This window comes from Hippocampus comes, unplaced genomic scaffold (assembly GCF_001891065.2).
Source record: "Hippocampus comes isolate QL1 unplaced genomic scaffold, H_comes_QL1_v1.1 scaffold109, whole genome shotgun sequence".
In the NCBI taxonomy this organism is placed as follows: Eukaryota; Metazoa; Chordata; class Actinopteri; order Syngnathiformes; family Syngnathidae; genus Hippocampus; species Hippocampus comes.
In genome coordinates, this window is record NW_017805274.1 from 1,449,392 (window position 1) to 1,466,507 (window position 17,116).

The 17,116-nt window shown below is 43.7% G+C and overlaps 1 protein-coding gene and 1 long non-coding RNA gene across 3 annotated transcripts in view; one reads left to right on the forward strand and one right to left on the reverse strand.

Moving 5' to 3' along the window:
* The window catches only part of LOC109515685 (uncharacterized), a 155,616-nt gene extending 143,629 nt beyond the window's left edge, over nt 1–11,987 (forward strand). Inside the window, exon 6 of one of the 2 annotated variants that reach the window (XR_002168236.1) lies at nt 11,759–11,987. This is a non-coding gene — a long non-coding RNA (uncharacterized LOC109515685). The remainder of the gene's footprint in view (nt 1–11,758) is intronic. The other variant, XR_002168235.1, reaches the window with a different exon arrangement.
* Nucleotides 11,988–14,047: 2,060 nt separating this feature from the next.
* On the reverse strand, nt 14,048–16,950 carry cunh5orf15 (chromosome unknown C5orf15 homolog). The gene is made up of 3 exons (XM_019869652.1): nt 16,797–16,950; nt 15,109–15,917; nt 14,048–14,881 (listed from the first exon to the last, which is right to left on the reverse strand). Exons 1-3 carry the CDS (start codon nt 16,909–16,911, stop codon nt 14,747–14,749), a joined length of 1,059 nt encoding a protein of 352 aa, XP_019725211.1. The 5' UTR covers nt 16,912–16,950; the 3' UTR covers nt 14,048–14,746.
* Between the last annotated feature and the right edge of the window lie 166 nt (nt 16,951–17,116).

Consider the following 17,116-nt stretch of genomic DNA (forward strand, 5'->3'; position numbering starts at 1 on the left):
CCACACACGAAATGGTTAATGGATGGATGGATGGAGTTGAGAGAAGGAAAATGAGAGCGATTCCGTGTATGACATCATGAACATGGCTGACTTCGCCATCCATCCCTCATCCGACTGGCGTTGTGCATCCCCCTGTTGGTCATTGTTTTTTCAATGTCGGTTCCATTTCGTTGAACCCTGTGGCGCAATGACAGAAAAGCTGATTCTGAATCTATTCAGCCATCCATCAACTTGGGCGATTAAAACGTTTTATTGTGTCATTAGTCCATAAACTATTCAATAATCGGAACCTGACCCCGGATAAGTGGTAGATAATGGATGGATGGATGGATCTGCAATGATCACCCAGACAACAATCCGGTTCTTCATCCATCCATCAATGCACAAAGAACTTGACTGCAGCCTCGTACGGCCTCGGAGGAGGTAATAGCCACGACGAAAGACAACGATATTGATGAAGAGTCTCAGTGGGGTCCGTCTTTGGCAGCTTGTGAATTGGATGCAAGCAGGGAGCCCACCTCACCCTCATAGCGTTCATGTTTTGACATCACTTCCTTGTCCTCCATGAAGGCCAAATTGATTTCTGGCCGCAATCAGTACCAACACTTTGCTCGCCTTTCTTCTTCCTTTGTGCGCCTTCCTTTTTTTTTTTGTTGTTTGTTTGGAGAAGATGCTGAATGGAACGGTGGCCTCAAAAGATTTTTTTTTAAATGGAGAGCAGCGAGTCACGGAGAGACAGTGTGGCGGGACCACCGAGGGTTAATAGAGAAGCAAATGAGAGCGCGGCCTGAAGACGGACGGGACAGGAAGCGGCAGCTGAGTGCGTGTGTTACAAACTAGTCATGAGGATACACACAAAATGACGGCGCCGGCACACACACGTTTGATTGCCGACGCCATTATCCACAGCTGAGGGACTGTCACCAGCTTCAGTTTCATAGGTTGCAATCCCGGGTTAGTATCATCGAGGTTGCCCGCAAGAAAAGACGCAAAGTGGGATTAGCCTAACCCGAATTGTTTTGACAAAAACATCCGTTTTTCCAAATAATTTCAAAATGACAATAACGGAGTTCCCAGTGGCTTAATAATACAATCAACGTTCAAAGTTCTTTCCTTTGCACAACATCACGTGCAAGTAGAAGCGTGATGAGCCACCCGTTGCATACTTAGAAACCACCTGTGTAACTGCAACACAAATTCTGCTATTTTCTATTGCCGGGAGGCGAAATATCACTTTAAATAAAGCCCGAAGTGTAAACAAGATACCAAATGACTTTTTTTTTATTGGCCCCTTCTTAACACGTGGATGCTTTGGACCTAATTTAACGGCAGCAAAAAAAAAAAAAAAAAGGTGACCGCGGTTGCACTGGACGAGCTTTAACGAGAAAGTGATAAGGGAGCAAATTAAACACGGGTGGGCGACAAATACATAGGGGGGGAGAGAAGGCGAGACAAAGATAAGAAGAGGAGAGCGTTTATGAGATGAAATTAATTAAATGTTTGCACAGAGGCCGCTCGTAATTCACGCTGTCGCCTCGGGGAGTTCACCCTCGCGTAAACAAGACCATAATAAAAAAATATAATAATCATCATCATAAGAAGAAGAAGAAGAAGAACACAAAGGAGGGTGTGGACTTTGAAAGCGGCCAGCAAAAACGTTACAGTTGATACACAATGCCAGTCGGATGAGGGATGTGTGTGTGTGTGTTTTTTTTTTTTTGTGGATGAGGGATGGATGGCTAGTCGTGTGTGTGTGTGTGTTTTTTGTTTGATAAAAAAAATATTTAAAATTGTATGTCAAAATGTATTTATTTTATGTGTTTGGGCTTATTCTGAATTCATTTTACTTGGATTTATTTCAGTTTAAAATATATGTATATATTATTCTCTGTGACAGTATTTCATTTTTTTCATTAAATATGAACTTTTAACTGCCACCTGACACCAATAGCGGGTCCGCCAACGTTAACAGTAGGTGACGTCGCCGTGGCAACAGCAACAATGATGAGGGGATGAGATTGCTTCTCTCTGACCCAATACTTTTGTCCACAAAGCGTGATCACGACAACGGAGGCCGCCGGGCACGGCGATATCGTGTAGCCGCCGTTAGCGTGTGATGAAATTTGCGTGTGTGTGTGTGTGTGTGTGTGTGTGTGTGTGTGCGTGTGTGTGTGTGTGTGTGTGGGTGTGTGTGTGTGTGTCCCGAGGGTCTTAGCCAAAGGCAAATGGATTGGACTGCCATGCTGCTAAATGTGATAAATTAAATACAATCTTTACATATGATTAGTGCCCTGTGTGTGTGTGTGTGTGTGTGTGTGTGTGTGTGTGTGTGTGTGTGTGTGTGTGTGTGTGTGTGTGTGTGTGTATCAATGTGGCTTAAAGTGCTCTAATTGGCTAGCCGGCATCAGACGGGGTTCGAACTTACATGATGCGCACGCCGGCGTGGTTCGTTCATGAATAAAATAAAGCAAAGTTGTACCTTTGGGGCCTTTTTTTTTATAATATTTGCCCGCCTTTCATGTTTTTCCGGCTACATTTTTTTTTCTGACGCCTGCATTCCCGTCAGCGTCGCGGCAACGTTTTTGCTCACTTTTATGTCTCCTTGCTGAGACATGAAGAGACAAAAAAGACAAAAGCGGGCGAGAAAATGTGACTTGCCGAGGCATTTTTGGGGAAACATCGTGGAGGGCTACGGTGGCCTTTTAGGGTCAAAAAAATGCTCAAGATATTGTGGTTGAAGGCAGGGGAGTGGTTAGGCCATCTGCCTTTGGAAGTTGTTGGTTCTGGAATTTTGGCAACTGCTTTTCTGTGTACATTTTTTGTGTCTTCTCCGATTTTTAAGAATTTCTACTCGGTATTCGCGGTAGAAAAGCAACATCTGATGAGGCTTCTGAAAACAACAAGCCACTGTGCCTTTGGCAGGAGGCAATTACGAGGCTATCGATGCTGATTCATTCGAAAAGCTCACAATTTTCGACCAAAAATTCAAACAATGACATTCCACTGTTGCTAGGCAGATTGCAGAAGGCTCAGTCGAAACTGTTCCAACATTCATTCATTCATTTTTCATCGCCGTCCTCTGCAAAACACTTTTTTTTCCCCATCATTACTTGTAAGATTGCATGGGGCTCAGTTGTTCAGTTAGTGAAATAATCAAGTATTGAAAATCAGTTTATTAATGCGGATTCATGATGCAATTTGAAGAATTTCTACTTTGCAGTCAATAAAATGACACGGCGCCATCCAGCGGGGCTTCTGAACCCGACGAGTCGTTCCGCGTTCGCGCAACACGCGACATTCATCTTAATCACCGGCCGGGCGCAGATGCACAAATCCATATTTGGATCAGGAGCAGATGGTAGCTTTTGTTGAGGAGATGAATTACAGATTAATAAAAGCAAATATTTGAAGGCGGCTGGCGTGCAATTAGGCTGCTCCGCATCCTGGAGTCAGGACCGCAGAGGCCCGGAAAAAGCTGCAGGTGCTTCCAAAAACGCATCTGCGAAAGTTGGGTCACCCACAGGAATATTTTGATTAATTGACCTGCCGTCGCCTGCCGTTTTTTTTTTTTTTTGGGTGTGTCCGCCAAACACAACAAACTTTTTACAAACTTAAATTTGCAGTCGCTGGTCAGCCGAGTCCAAAAGAGCCAAGAGGGTACTGTCCCACCAGATGCGTTTGCGATTCAGCCCCCCGAAGGCAGTTTAACTCAGTAACATGAAATTTGGTCCGCATGTCTATTATGAGAAAACCCACAAAAAAGGCTCTGCCCGAAAAGATGCAGGAAGTCAATCATTTTGGTTTGAAGAGGCCATTTCAAAGTCTGACCTGTCATAATTTCAGCCCCGAAAGCCAGTTTCACGCCGCGTCTTAACAGAGGTCACAAGAAGACCCACAAAAAAAAGTCTCAAGAAGCCATGCCCAAAAAGACACCAGGATTTTGCCATTTTCAAGTGGCAATTTTATGATTTGACTTGTTATGAAGCATGCCACCTTGATGAAAATTCAGTCTCGAAAGGCTGTCTTACTTAGCAGCATAAAATTTGGGAGGCAGCTCTATCGTGAGAAGACACACAAAAAAATCTCAAGAAGCCATGCCCGAAAAGAAACAGGTGCTCTGCCACATTTCGATTGACTCCACACCCTGTTTGACAAGCGGCTGTCTTTTTCAATGTGTCCACGTTGCTCATCTGATGACATTCAAAAAGAAAGCAGCATTTGAAAGTTGATCGATTTTGTGCTGGGCTGGCAATCCCCCCCGCGACCCCACCCAAAAATCCTCTTAAACAGCTCAATTGGAGGCACTCCAGCCTGTGTGTGTCGCCATGTGTTACTTGAACCGTCGCCGCTGCCGGCCGACAGGCATCCTTTCATCCGCATTGATTAAGTGGTCGGACTGTTTTGCCAGAGATAATGTTTTAATTAATGGACTTCAATATCCAATTAAGATGAGATGTAGATTCTTTATAGAGGTCCTTTGAATAAAAGACAGGTGGGCTGAGTGGGCGCTACGGGCTGTTGTTTGGATCGATAGTCGGGGTGGTCGGGGGGGGGAGTTGAGCGGTTCATTGACAAGTTGTACACAAGGATGAGCGGAGACTTTAAATCTATACAACATGCCTCTCGTCGAGTGGGAGAATAGCGACATTTGCTCGGCGTGAGTACACCCCCCCCACAAAAAGAAGCCGTGCCCAAAAAGACATCGTGCAAATCTCCTACTTTGGTTTGAGGCGTCAATTTCAGGGCTCGTTTTGGTTTCTTGACGTATTTCAAAGGTGAACTTGTTTGAGAGATTTTGTCCATTTAGGAACATATTGCAACCTTGTCGACTAATATTTGGAGTTTTGGTCATCGCGTCTGACCACAGTCTGTCAAGCAAAGTTTGCCCACCAAAGTTTGATCAAATAGAAACTGTCAACTTTCTCTTGGAACCAGTTCATTCTTTTGAAAGAAGCAACACAAAATCAATAGGGGAGATGGGGGGGGGGCAAAAAAAACAAAACAAAGGGAATCCTACGGTGATGAATGAAAGTCACCTTGCAAAAGGTCTGACCCGCCGCTCATTAGATGAAAGGAAGCGGAACACAGGAAACTTTCACCCCTTGGTCTCCCACTTACATTTGTCCTGTTGGCCCAGAAATGAACGTCTGCCAATTGTTTGCGGGTTCATTCCGTCGAAGCGCTCTTTGGCAACGAGCAATTAGCAAGTCAGCGTTTGCATTTGAGATGAACTCACTGTAACCTTTGATACCTGCCGCTTTTCCTTTTGTATGGGACACGAGAGGTTTTGGTCAAGCTCTGACCTAATGGAGCTTATTTGTGTCGAGTTTCTTCTTCTTCTTCTTCTTCTGGGAAATCATCAATCATTTATGTGCCCACAAAATGATCACGTTGCAGATCCTCTCTTCTAATTACCCGTATGTCGATTGTCTGGCAATCATACGTGATCTCTACGATGAGTAAACGCCGAAAAAAACCCAAAAATGATCCTGATGCTTCCAACCAAAACTGTGTGTCTTTTCATGCATGATTTTTTTGAAACCTTTTTGTGGGTCTACTCCTGATAGACAAGCCTACCAAATTCCACGTCGTCGTATCAAACCGATATTTTCCCGGATCATCGCAGGGAGACCCTGAAAATGGTTGCTTCAAACCCAATTGGCTGACTTCCCGCGTTGTTTTGGCCACGCGCTTCTTGACGCTAACCAAGCGTTCCCTCCTCGCTCTCTTCCGCCTCTTCTTTTGCGGCACAAAAGCGGACGTTATTTGTTTTCGATGGACCGCCTTTGTTCGGACGCCGCCTCTCCATCAGGGCGGCACAAAAGACAGCTCGGCCGAGTGGATTTCAGAAGAACGAAGAAGGAATCAGGGAGGGGGGGTTAGCGAAAATACAAGGATGCTATTCTTTAAGGTCAAAATGAGGCCTGTGAGCATTTTTGTTATCTTCTCGTGGCGGTCCGGCATAAAAGGAGCTCGAGGGAGTGAGGCGGTGAGCTCCCGACGCCGCGGGCCATTTAGTGGGAGGATCAATTGAGCGCACGCGGGAATAGGACGCCGCCAAAGCAGCACTACCTTTTCAGCCCACTTTTTCTGCTCCATTTACATGAGCGGAATGTTGATCCTTTTTTTTTTTTTTTTTCTTGGTTAAAACTTTTTCTTGCATCTCTTTCAAGGCGATGATCTGACAGGTTATCAAAAGTCTTCACATCAGCTCACCTCAACCTGAGTTGGAATATGATGAAAAAAAAAAAAAGGCCCCAAAAGTTCACCTGGCATATCCGCCTCGGGGGGGGGGGGGGGGAGCACTCTGAAATGGAGAATTGTTGAAATGATGACAATGTCTTCCAATGTTTCACGTCGACTTCTAAATTTGGGCTCATCGGGGGCATTTGTGGAGCGCTGGAATTGCATGGTCCTCATCATTTGAAAAGGAATGTCATGCTGCTGAGGTTTTTTAAAAATTTATTGAGCATTCAAATGCAAAAAATAAACTAAAATTGAAAACAGTTCTTTTATTTAAAACTAAGATTAATTTAATAGGTAAAATAATCTCAATAAGAAAAATTGACTCTCCAAAATAAAATTTTAAAAAATCATTTAAAAGAACAGTTTTTAAAAATGCTCTTCAGATTGTGAAAAAAATATTTTGTTAAGTACTTCATATTTTGAAAACTAATCTTTTCCTTCAATTTTTGGGGAAAAAAATACAACATATCATTTTCTTCATATATTAATGACAATTAAAAAAATCATATTGATGTATTTTTGAAAATTGTTTGAAGTTTTTAAAACAATTTTTTTACATGTTTTGAACATAAAAAATATGTGAATTAACATTTCAATATCTTTGTATTCACGCATTGAATTTTTCTTTATTTTAATCATAAAATGAAAGAAATAACTGTTCTGTCGGTGAAGCTAACAAAGCCAACGCACGTTTCTGGTTCCGATGGCGAAGTCCGCCGCCAGCTGATGAAAAGTCGTCCGCATCAAAACGTGACGGCACATTAGCGTCTTTTAATAGCGCGCCTGACGGACTCCACTGATCGTCATGACATGGCTATTAAAAGACAGCTCGCCCCGTCGTCTTCTCTCCAACTTGAAGGACATGACGCACGCGCGCTTTTGATCAGCGCAATGATTTCCAATCAGGGCCACTTAAGAAAAAAAAAAAAATTCCATCAAATAGCCGCCATTCTCTGGGGAACGGAAACGCTGTCGAGACGACGCGCTCGTCAAGAGCAGCTTTCATCCGCCGCCCGCCGCTGTTTTGTTCGACACGTGTGTCATAAAAGCAAATGAATGGCCATTTTGTCCTCGTTAATGGCGGGAATTAGCTCTTCTTTTCCCGCCTTGCTCGGGTGGAGGACTCATTTTCATGAGTTATGGTTTGGCGTTGGAATTCCCCGACGTGAGCGATTTGGGGTGACCGGTTCGCTGGTTAATGAAAGAAGAATCGAGGCACATAAACCTGTCAATCACATCAGCTTTTAAAAATACATTTAAAAAAATTTAAAACAAAAGAAATATTTGGGGATCATTTCATTTCAGTGTATTTTAAAAACCTGTTTTTATACGTGCTTTTAAAAAGAAATTTCTCAGTCAAGAAAATTGAGAATTTTAAAAAATATTCAGAAAATTTTGAAATTAATAATTGTATTGTCTACAGGTTCAAATGTAGTAATTTATAAAACTATTTTTTCCTTTGTATTTTAATAATATTCCCTAATTTAAAAAAAACAATATTTAAGTATTTGTATTTTTGAAAGAAAACCTTTTTCCTCCACAAAATTTTTTTTTGCTCCTATTTTCAAAGAAGAAATGTGAAAAATTCAGTTCTGGATATCTTGAAAGAAAACATTCCAATAAAAGTTTTCCCCTCGCATTCGGAAGCTAGTCTGCTGTTTTCACTCGCTACGAATGGACTTAGCTTGCGCGTTGCCTTTTGGAGTTTTGGCGCCATCTCTGCCAGTCGTCTTTGCGACGCTCCATCGCCCCGTATAACTTGATTTGCTTTGTCACCAAAGCAAATTCTCCGGTGAAAGTGACACTTTGCCGTGACGAGCATCTGTTCCTTCCATCTGCGGGGCCTGCCAATTCCCATAAATATTCACGCATTTTACGGGCGGGCGGCGCTCGGCGAGGAGCAAGTCCGAGCCGACATACGCCCGGTGACGGCTCCGCTAATTCGGAACCGCCTCTCCCTGTCGTCGCCTGTTCGGCCCCTCTCCTGACTTTATCGCTTGCCTCCCACTTCATTCCCAAGCCTGAGTGAGCGTCTGCATGAATAATTCAGCCATGTTGCGTGCGGGATAATAACTGCAAATTGGACGCGAGCTGGTGTATTGACGCTGCGACGCTTAAGAGCGCTTTATCCCCATTTAAGTCAAGTGACACTTTGCGGCGCCAAATCACCACCTCTGTTGACGGACGCTCACATCAACCTTGGAGAAGGAAAAAAAAAAAAAGTGATAGCTGTCAATCCAAGACCTCCGTGCATGACATCAGTTTTGTCCTGACGTTGCTTTTAAATGTCTTGAACGGTTTTGTTTGTAAATGCTTCTAAATGTGTGTGACGTGAGGCACATTGACCTTTTCCAATGATGGTGGTCGTAGAAGTAGTCGTAGCAATAGCGGGAGCTGTCGTAGAAGTCGTAGTATCATCTGAAGTGATAGTGGTGATAGTGGTCGACAAAATGGTAACAGCAATGGTAGTAACGGTATCAGTAGTAGCAACAATGGTGGTGGTTGCAGCAGCAGCAGTCGAGAAAAAGCCGTCGAGTGTCACAGCGGCGGTACTGAGAGTGCATGTGCAGTGCATGTTGAACGCCTTCAAAGTGTCAAATAAGCACATTGGGAAAGAAGCCGCTTCTTTTTTTTTTTTTTTGAAACATTTTAATTTTCTCCCGATGATGATGATAACGAAGCTATTAGTATTTGCGGCGCCATTTGGCGGGCCGCATTACGGGAGGTGGCGACCTCTCGCAGGCGCACAGAGATTAACTTTGGGCGCAATTCCAGCGTCCATGTTTCGTCCCGCCGACCTGCGACCCCACTTCTGCCTGCGTGAAATATGGATGCGGCTTCAATGTTGAACATGGACATCAAAGCGGGCCTCCGATTGGACGCACGGGTTGGGGATGGGGGGGGGGGGAAATATGAGCTTGATGTGCACGAGGCTTTACACACATTACTCACTTTTTTTCTTTTTTTTTGTCTTAAGAATTTATTCTTGACAAATAGTACCAAGTGGCATGTATGCCGCTTTGCTAAGAGTAAAAACCTTGGTTACCCCCCCCCAAAAAATAAATCTCTTATTTAAACATTAACTTAAAAAGAAGATTGCGTTTTGGAGGTCTGATTATTTCTGTTCCTCATGTAAAATAATGCGAGACTCGTGATTGACCTTGAGGAAAAAACGTGTTATTTTTATCTGCCTGCTAATTCGAACAAGTCTTCAACGATGCTGTACTGTACAGCTTGCGTGTTTGTTTGTTTTTTTGTTTTTTAATGTAAAAAGAGCAGCATGTTGACGTTCCCTCCGTCGCGGCTGCCATTTTAGCCCACCCACGCTCAAAAGTGTTAATCCCGTTAGCCGTTTTAGCGCGCTATCTGTCGTCAACTGCGAAGGAAGCGTGTCAGCGTCGTGCGAGCGGGTACAAGTAAGGTAGCGCACACAAGATGAGGGGGAAAAAAAACGGAATTACCTAGACAAGCTCGGAGTTTGGGAAATGTCGGGATTTGCTTGCCAAAGATCAACGTAATCTCGTAAATGCCACAAGCGTAAAGACGGCTGGTCGGGGGGAAAGTGGGGAGGGGCTTCCGAATAAAAAAGCTTTACGCCACACAGGATTTGGACCTTTTATATATATTTTTTTTTTTCTTTTTAAGCCGACTGTGTCCGAGGATAATGTGAGGGATGTCTGTCTGTCCCAAAATAATGCAAAGAGCGAGACGACTTTAGCTTGCGTCTTTGTTTGAAATGCCATTTCGCAACATTCACAAACTTTTTGTTTTTACAACTTGCTTCGTATGTTTTCTTGCGAAGCTGTTTAGTTTGTTATTTACCTTAATTAGTTCCGATTTTTTTTTTTTTTAGCTGCTAATTAATTCATCGATTCATTCGCTCGATTTACGGATTGTTCAAACCTTTTGCTGATTTTTTTTTTTATCTTTTATCATGCGAAACCTTGTCATACGTGTTTAGAGCGTCGAGTTTTCCCGACTAAAATGACTGTTTTTCGGCGAAAAAAAAATAATACAAGTTCAGCACAGTTTCTCCATTTGCAATGGCGTTATTAATCAAAAAACGACTTTGCTCTGGTGACATCCGACAGGGCGCTCTTTTGAATATTTTGGCCCTTTCATTTCGCTAAACAAGGTCACCACGTTGGGAGACGTGCTCGGCCTTGCCGGAGGTCTGCGCCGTTCAGAGTGGCATTCCAGATTTGAACGATTGCCTCTCCTCTGTCCACACACACTCAAGAAACAGATGAAAGCGCGTCTCCCTCGCGTCCTTCCCACCTGTGATTCCTGCTCGCCTTTTAGCCGACCGCGGGACGTCAGGCGGCGGCCATCCATCACGGCAAAACACTTATCGGGGCGCTCGTAAATCTAACCGGTCACCGATGGAGGAGGGGGGGACGTATGCTTTTCTGGAAACATTTCCCAAATTACCGACGTGAGATATCATTGCTTCTTTTACCTCCAAATAAGCATTAACACAAACAACACTCGACAGTCGGGAGTTTGCTGAGAAATATGTCTTGGAAAGGTCGCACGAAAACCAACGAAGAAACGATGCTGTGACCCACACAAGTCGGCGGCCGTTTTGGTTTGAAGGTTGCTCGTTTCGCAAAACCCACAGCGGGTATTCAAACACATCCCGTTCACTTGAATTTCTCCTTGACTGCGTAGCGCAAAGCTGGCTGTAACAGCGCTAGCTCACAGCTGTTAGCGCGCTCCCCTCCACCCGCTGTCCACTCTTATTAGCATCGATCAGTCGGAAGGGCCAACGTCGGGGTGGTCCACAAACAACAGATGGGGCGTTAACGCAGAGGACCACAAGGACCTTGCCAACCTCGCCAAAGCCTCGAATTCACTGAAAAATTTGCCAATTTTTGAAGAACCCGCCGCACACTGCTATCTATCGGATAACAATATAAAACATGTCTAAAACCCTCCTATGTCTTGATTTTAGAGACTAGTTTGCCTTTTTTTTGAATTTTTGTTCTGATCCTGAACCTGTGTCCTTGAAAGTGTAACTAGGTTACACTTTCAAGGACACTGTGGCAACACCAATCGTGTAAATCACAAAAATAATAGTCAGCTCTTTCGGATGAAACCACAGCACAAACGTATCCGTCTCATTACACTGGTATCAATCAATGCCAATACCAATGCTGGGAATGGCATCGATTGATTTCAAATTCACCGTTGGCATTGATCCGATGCCACGTCAATAGCTTTGACTTGAGAAGTCGTCGCATTTTTGATGATCGTGCTCCCTAGTATCCATCAATATCAATGCCAACATTGGTATCAGTATTTGGATCAATGTGTCCAACACAATTGCAGAAGGCTCCGCACAACAGCAAGTTGAAACGTTTGTTTACCCGTTAAACAAGCGAGCAACTTCCTGTGTGTCTGTAAAGCCGCTTGTTTGTTTCCAATTTCCCGGCGCGAAATGGTGCTGTGCATCAATAACTCTCTTTCTGCTTTTCCTTTCCTTTCCTTTTTTCCCCGTGATTCTTTTCAGCAGCGGGCTTTATCCGCAGCACCTTCTGTTCCATTGTGTCGGCGCGGCGGCGGCGGCCTCATCAAAGCCAGACTAAAAGGGCGACGGGAAGAGTTCAGCGGCGAGTACAAAAGAGGTGACGCGTTCCCGCCTGACACCCACGACTAGTCGCGCTTTCTTTAATTCAATAGAAAAACTGAATCGTGACACATTAAAAGAGACGTATGCAAATTGTTCACAATTTTTAAAGTTTCGAGGCGAATGGTTACGTACTTTTTTACTGTTAAAAATGAAGCCTGTTACGATACAGTATGGAAAGTGAAAATGTGCGATACTCTGCGACGATATACGATTGCATGAATGAATTTAGGGCGGTATGGTGGTTGACTGGTTAGCAGGGTTCGATTCCGGCTCCGGCCTTCCTGTGTGGAGTTTGCATGTTCTCGGCCCGCGGTCAGAAATCACAATAACAATTGATTCTTAAATTTTTTGTAAGGTTCCAGCCTTATGAACAATGGTCAATATTATTCCTCTCCGGTCCAGTAGATGGCAGTATTGTTTTTAATTATTGATGTGTTGCATTTTAGCGTCACTTCTTTGTCCCTTCCAAACTTTTGTAGGGGGTTTTTTCCCCGTCTTGTTTTGTTTTCTGGCAAGAAAAACATAAACATCGAGTACGATAGCAGTTTTAGAGTTATTGGAGCATGTCAAATCTTCCCCTCGAAAATATAGATGTATATATTTCATAAAGACATCACCGTCTTGCCCGCCTTGCTGTCAAGAATCCGTTCTACAAAAGCTCCCCCGTGGCAGGAAACGGATGAAAACATTTCAAGCCGAATGACGCTGCGACGCATACTGGCGACGATGAAATGCAAAGGTGGCTGAAAATAAAAATAGCCGCATACGTTCAGGTGATCAAAGCCAACGGCGGCAGCAGGCAGGCATTCGGAGACGCTTGATGATGATGTGATGACTAGACGGAGGATGGCCATCAAACAATAAGGAGAGAGAGAGAAATCCAAAACGTTGGCAAAGGACAAAGATGGATTTTTTTTTTTCTCCATTCAGCACAACTCACAACTCGCATAATTCCTCGGCACTCGAACCGGGTGTTTCACAGTCTTCACTTTGGCTAACCACAAGCTTTTAAATATTTGATTTGCAATATTTTTTTTGTCATCACTAAGAAGTCATGGAAATGTTATTAATCAGTTCCTAAAACTAACAAAACGCAATTGTAAATAACTAAAACCGTGTAGGCTTGCTTCAATCCCGCTTTCGACATTCTGTTCATCTTGTTCTACTTCTCCCGTCGGCACTTGAAGGTTCTTTGAATTGCTGATATCTTGTGAAAAATACACACAAAAAAAGCTTTAAAAATAGGACATTGGGGGCGCTAGTTGGTTGAGAAAGTTAATCGCCACCGTTGAGTCGGACTTCGAGGTCCCGAGAAACATCCGTCAAAGCATTTGCATTTCTATCAAAGGAATGAACTGTGAGTTTTCGTGTAACTCCAGCCAACCTGATCGCGCTCACTTGTCCACCGATCCAATCATTGGGGAACACTGCCCCCAGGTGGCGAGAAACAAGATGGCGTCCACCCAATGTCAGCTCAAACTGTCCTTTATTGAAAAACGGCCTTACGCGCGCTCAACCTCTTGACGTCATTTGTGCTTTATTGACAAAAACTAAAGTGAATCTACCGTTGATTGCGAGAGCAGTTTCTCTTCCACAGTGCAAAAAAAACAACCAAAGAATGTATTTTTATTTTATACAATATTTATAGAGGAAAAAGTACCAAATAGCTCATGAAAGCATGATTTACAAAAAAAAAGTGACACAAAAGGCAACGAAAAAAAAGGGGGTGCGACTGGTAGTAGCGACACCAACATGTCCAACAAAAAAACAAACAAACATACAATTCAATTTTTAATCAAATGAAAAATAAAGTGGCAAAAAAAAACAAACAAACATACAATTCTTAATCAAATGAAAAATAAAGTGGAACAACAAGCTTTTGTTGGACTACGTAATTACCCCAAAAGTCATACAGAAGTAGCTCTGCCAACAAGCCAACCTGCGCATGCGTACCCAACAGGCGGCCATTTTGGAAAGGTATCTTGATATGCTTTTTGGGGACAAAACATGACAAATTGTCATTTGTCAAAATGAAACAATCAAATAGTGGACTTTCGTTATTTCACTAATATGTACATGACTACCTATTTTCCTAAAAGCGCAGTGTTTCAATATATAGTTACTGCATTTTATTGGAGGTTGCCTGGCAAGTTAAAATCTACTTTTAAATTATCGCCGTTTTTATTCAATCTATTCGAGTCGTTTTACACTGATGTTTTTAACTTGATTTTACAGCTTGATTCTGCAGTGTCCTTGAGTGCTTTAAAAGGTGTTTAACAAAAAACAAAAAAAAAAATTAAACAACAATTAGGAAAAGGAGAAATTGTAACTCATACTCTTTTACTTGCACTGTGAATTCGTATCTAAATTAGCATTCTTCTGGCACGAGGTTTGCCCAAATGGAGTTGTGGTATAACTTTTGCTGCAAATCAACTTCTGGGCGCATTTTGGGTAGCCTCAACAGTGCATTTAGTGAGCGCGGGTAATCGACAAGGACTTCACCGAAGTCATAAAACAAAGATGGGGCCAACCAGGAGTCCTGCACGGCAGCATCTGGCCAGTAGGGGGGCGGGCAAAAAGGAACGGACATGTTGGAAAATAATGCCTGCTCCAAAGTAATCACTGAGTGTCATTTCATTTGTTGCACTCCAATGGAACAAATCCAAAATGAAAGCGGATAAGGCGGAAACTCACCCTAAAGAGCTTAAACTAAACACTCCTGTTAAATGTTGACTTTGTGACAAAGAGAAAATGTGGTAGGAAGATAATTACAAAATTTCTGTAGAGGCGGGGGGGCAAAAATGGCGGCCCGACAAAAGCGTGAAGGCCAATCGAGCAAGAGGGCACAAAAGTTCCGAGTGCGATGGCTCAAAAGATGTAATCGCGTGTCATCTTGAGGGACGGCATGGCCTCGTTGACATTCTGGTCCAGCCGGTGGTACTCGACTGTGTTGCGAGAGCACAGGCTCTCCTTCCAGCGGCGGCTCTGAGCCAGCAGCAGGATCTGACAGCAAGTACAGCAACAATTAATATCAGCGATAATATAAATAGGACTCATCGATTTTGAAAAATAATCCAAATGTGGATCCCCGCCACCCTCATATTTAAATTTGTTTGCCATGCATTTTCTTAACAAACAAGCAATAAATGAATCTACAATAAAATGTCTTAATATTCAATGGATTGTAATCATCTTACAATGCCCTCCACAAGAGGGAAAAGGCCACTGACCTTCCTTTTGTTGTGGTAGGTGATGTAGATGAGGGCCACCAGGAAAGCCAGAATGACCAGGTGGAAGAAGAAATGCGAGTCCTCATCCTCGGTGTTGTAGATGCCGGGCAGCGTGTAGCTGTCGTCTTCCTTGACACCGGGCGTCTCCAGCTGGATCACCGTCTGGTCCTGCTCCTTGCCGCCATCCTCGTTGGCGTCCAGGCGATACAAGCCATCGGCGTAGGCGTCCGGATCGTCGTCTTCATCGGCATCGTAGTCGTCCTCCGGGTCCAGGTGAGCTGTCGCTTCTTTGCCGGCGGGCTGCAGCAGGTCCGACTCAAATTCCTGCAAGGGGGTCGCGGTCTGCGCCTCGGAGGGTTTGACGGCAGAGACTGTGGTCTCCTCTTCGGTGGGTTTAATGGGTTCTGGGGATTTTTTGGCTGTGGTGGAGGCGGTTTCTGGCGTTTTAGACACGGTGGGTGATGCCATGGTGTTTGCCACCTGGGGTGTGATAATTTTAGTCTCGTCAGGCGGTGGCTTGGCATCCTTGTCAGAGGAATCGATGACCACCGCAGAGTTGTCGTCGTTTTGTTTGGTTTTGGGTTCACTCGCTGTTGTGTGATTGAGTTGGGTGTCGTCAATTTGGACGGGGTTTTGCTGAGGGGCCTTGGGTTGGACAGGTGCCGTGTCGGGAATCTCGGGACTGGTCTTTGGCTCGGCCTTCTCTTGGATCGTCAATTCTTTTGTGTCCATCCGAGTATTGCTTTGGTTTCCTGTGATCTGGGGAGGACTCACTGTTACGCCTACCTTGGCTTTCTCGGTGGTCGCCTCTACAAACAGAAAGATGAAATATGACTCAGCTGTTCACATTCGTTTAGTTAAAATGTCTGATACAGCGCGGAATCATTTGGGGTGTTGGGGGGGGATATCCTACTATTTCTCACGTAACCTCCATTCAAACACTGTGTGACTGCACCCTAAATTTGTCTATAGCTTATACATGAATCAGTCCAAATAGAGGCGTCGCCCGCTAGGTAAGAGTTCACTCGGAATTTGAAGTCAAAGGATCTATTCATACACACGCACAGCATGAACAGTCAGTGAATAGGAGGGCTTTGTAGTGTGAAGAAACCTCATGACTACATGCATTCACGAGCTAAACCTTCACGCATACCGCAATGCTACACCATTTAGTAAGCAGGAGCGCATTATCTTATCATTGAAGATACAATCAGCAAAGTTATTCAAAAATGTATCATGTTCAGAACCATGAATCAACAAATTGTTTTTAAATGTTTTGAATTTAAGTTTGTGTTTGATTACTTTTTAGTTCAAAGTTGGACAAGATACAATAAGGGAAGCAAATAAATGGGGGAAAAAAAAGTTTCATCTTATTTCACACAGACGCATGAACGCCCCAAGTTACTCTTTGCATAAATCACGTCGAGCTGTCAAAATCTCGCGACAACTGACACGTCACGGACGAGCACTATTTTACGGCACATCGCCCTACAATGTTGGACAATTCTGAAGCTCGGTTGTATTTCTTCAAAATAGAGTTAAAAAAACGTGCGAATGTGAGGTGTCAATTCCCTCAGCTGACTATCGTGACGTGTTCGCATCGCTAAATTAGCCACTTAGCACTGTGTGACGCTCAGAGTTCTCATAAAAAATAAAAAAGCCGTCGTATGATAAGTATACGACTTTACCAGCCGAGGTGATATTCTTCGGAGCTGACAAAACGCCGCCGAGTCGCAAAAGCTGGAGTGAGACAACGAGTAGACAGAGAGTGCTACTCTTCCTGATTCTTCCCATCGTCGCCATGTTGATTTGTGCGGAGGAAGAGACGAGGAAGTGGGCGTTGCTGAATGTGTGGCGTGGCTGCGCGTCACATTGAACGTCAGCATCGTAATGTCGTCATTGAATGTTTTTAAAAAACATGATTACACAAACATTTTGTGAATTGTTGACTAAAAGTGGCGTAATGTTGAAAATACTGTACAAAAAAAGACTAATACTTGGGAGGCTT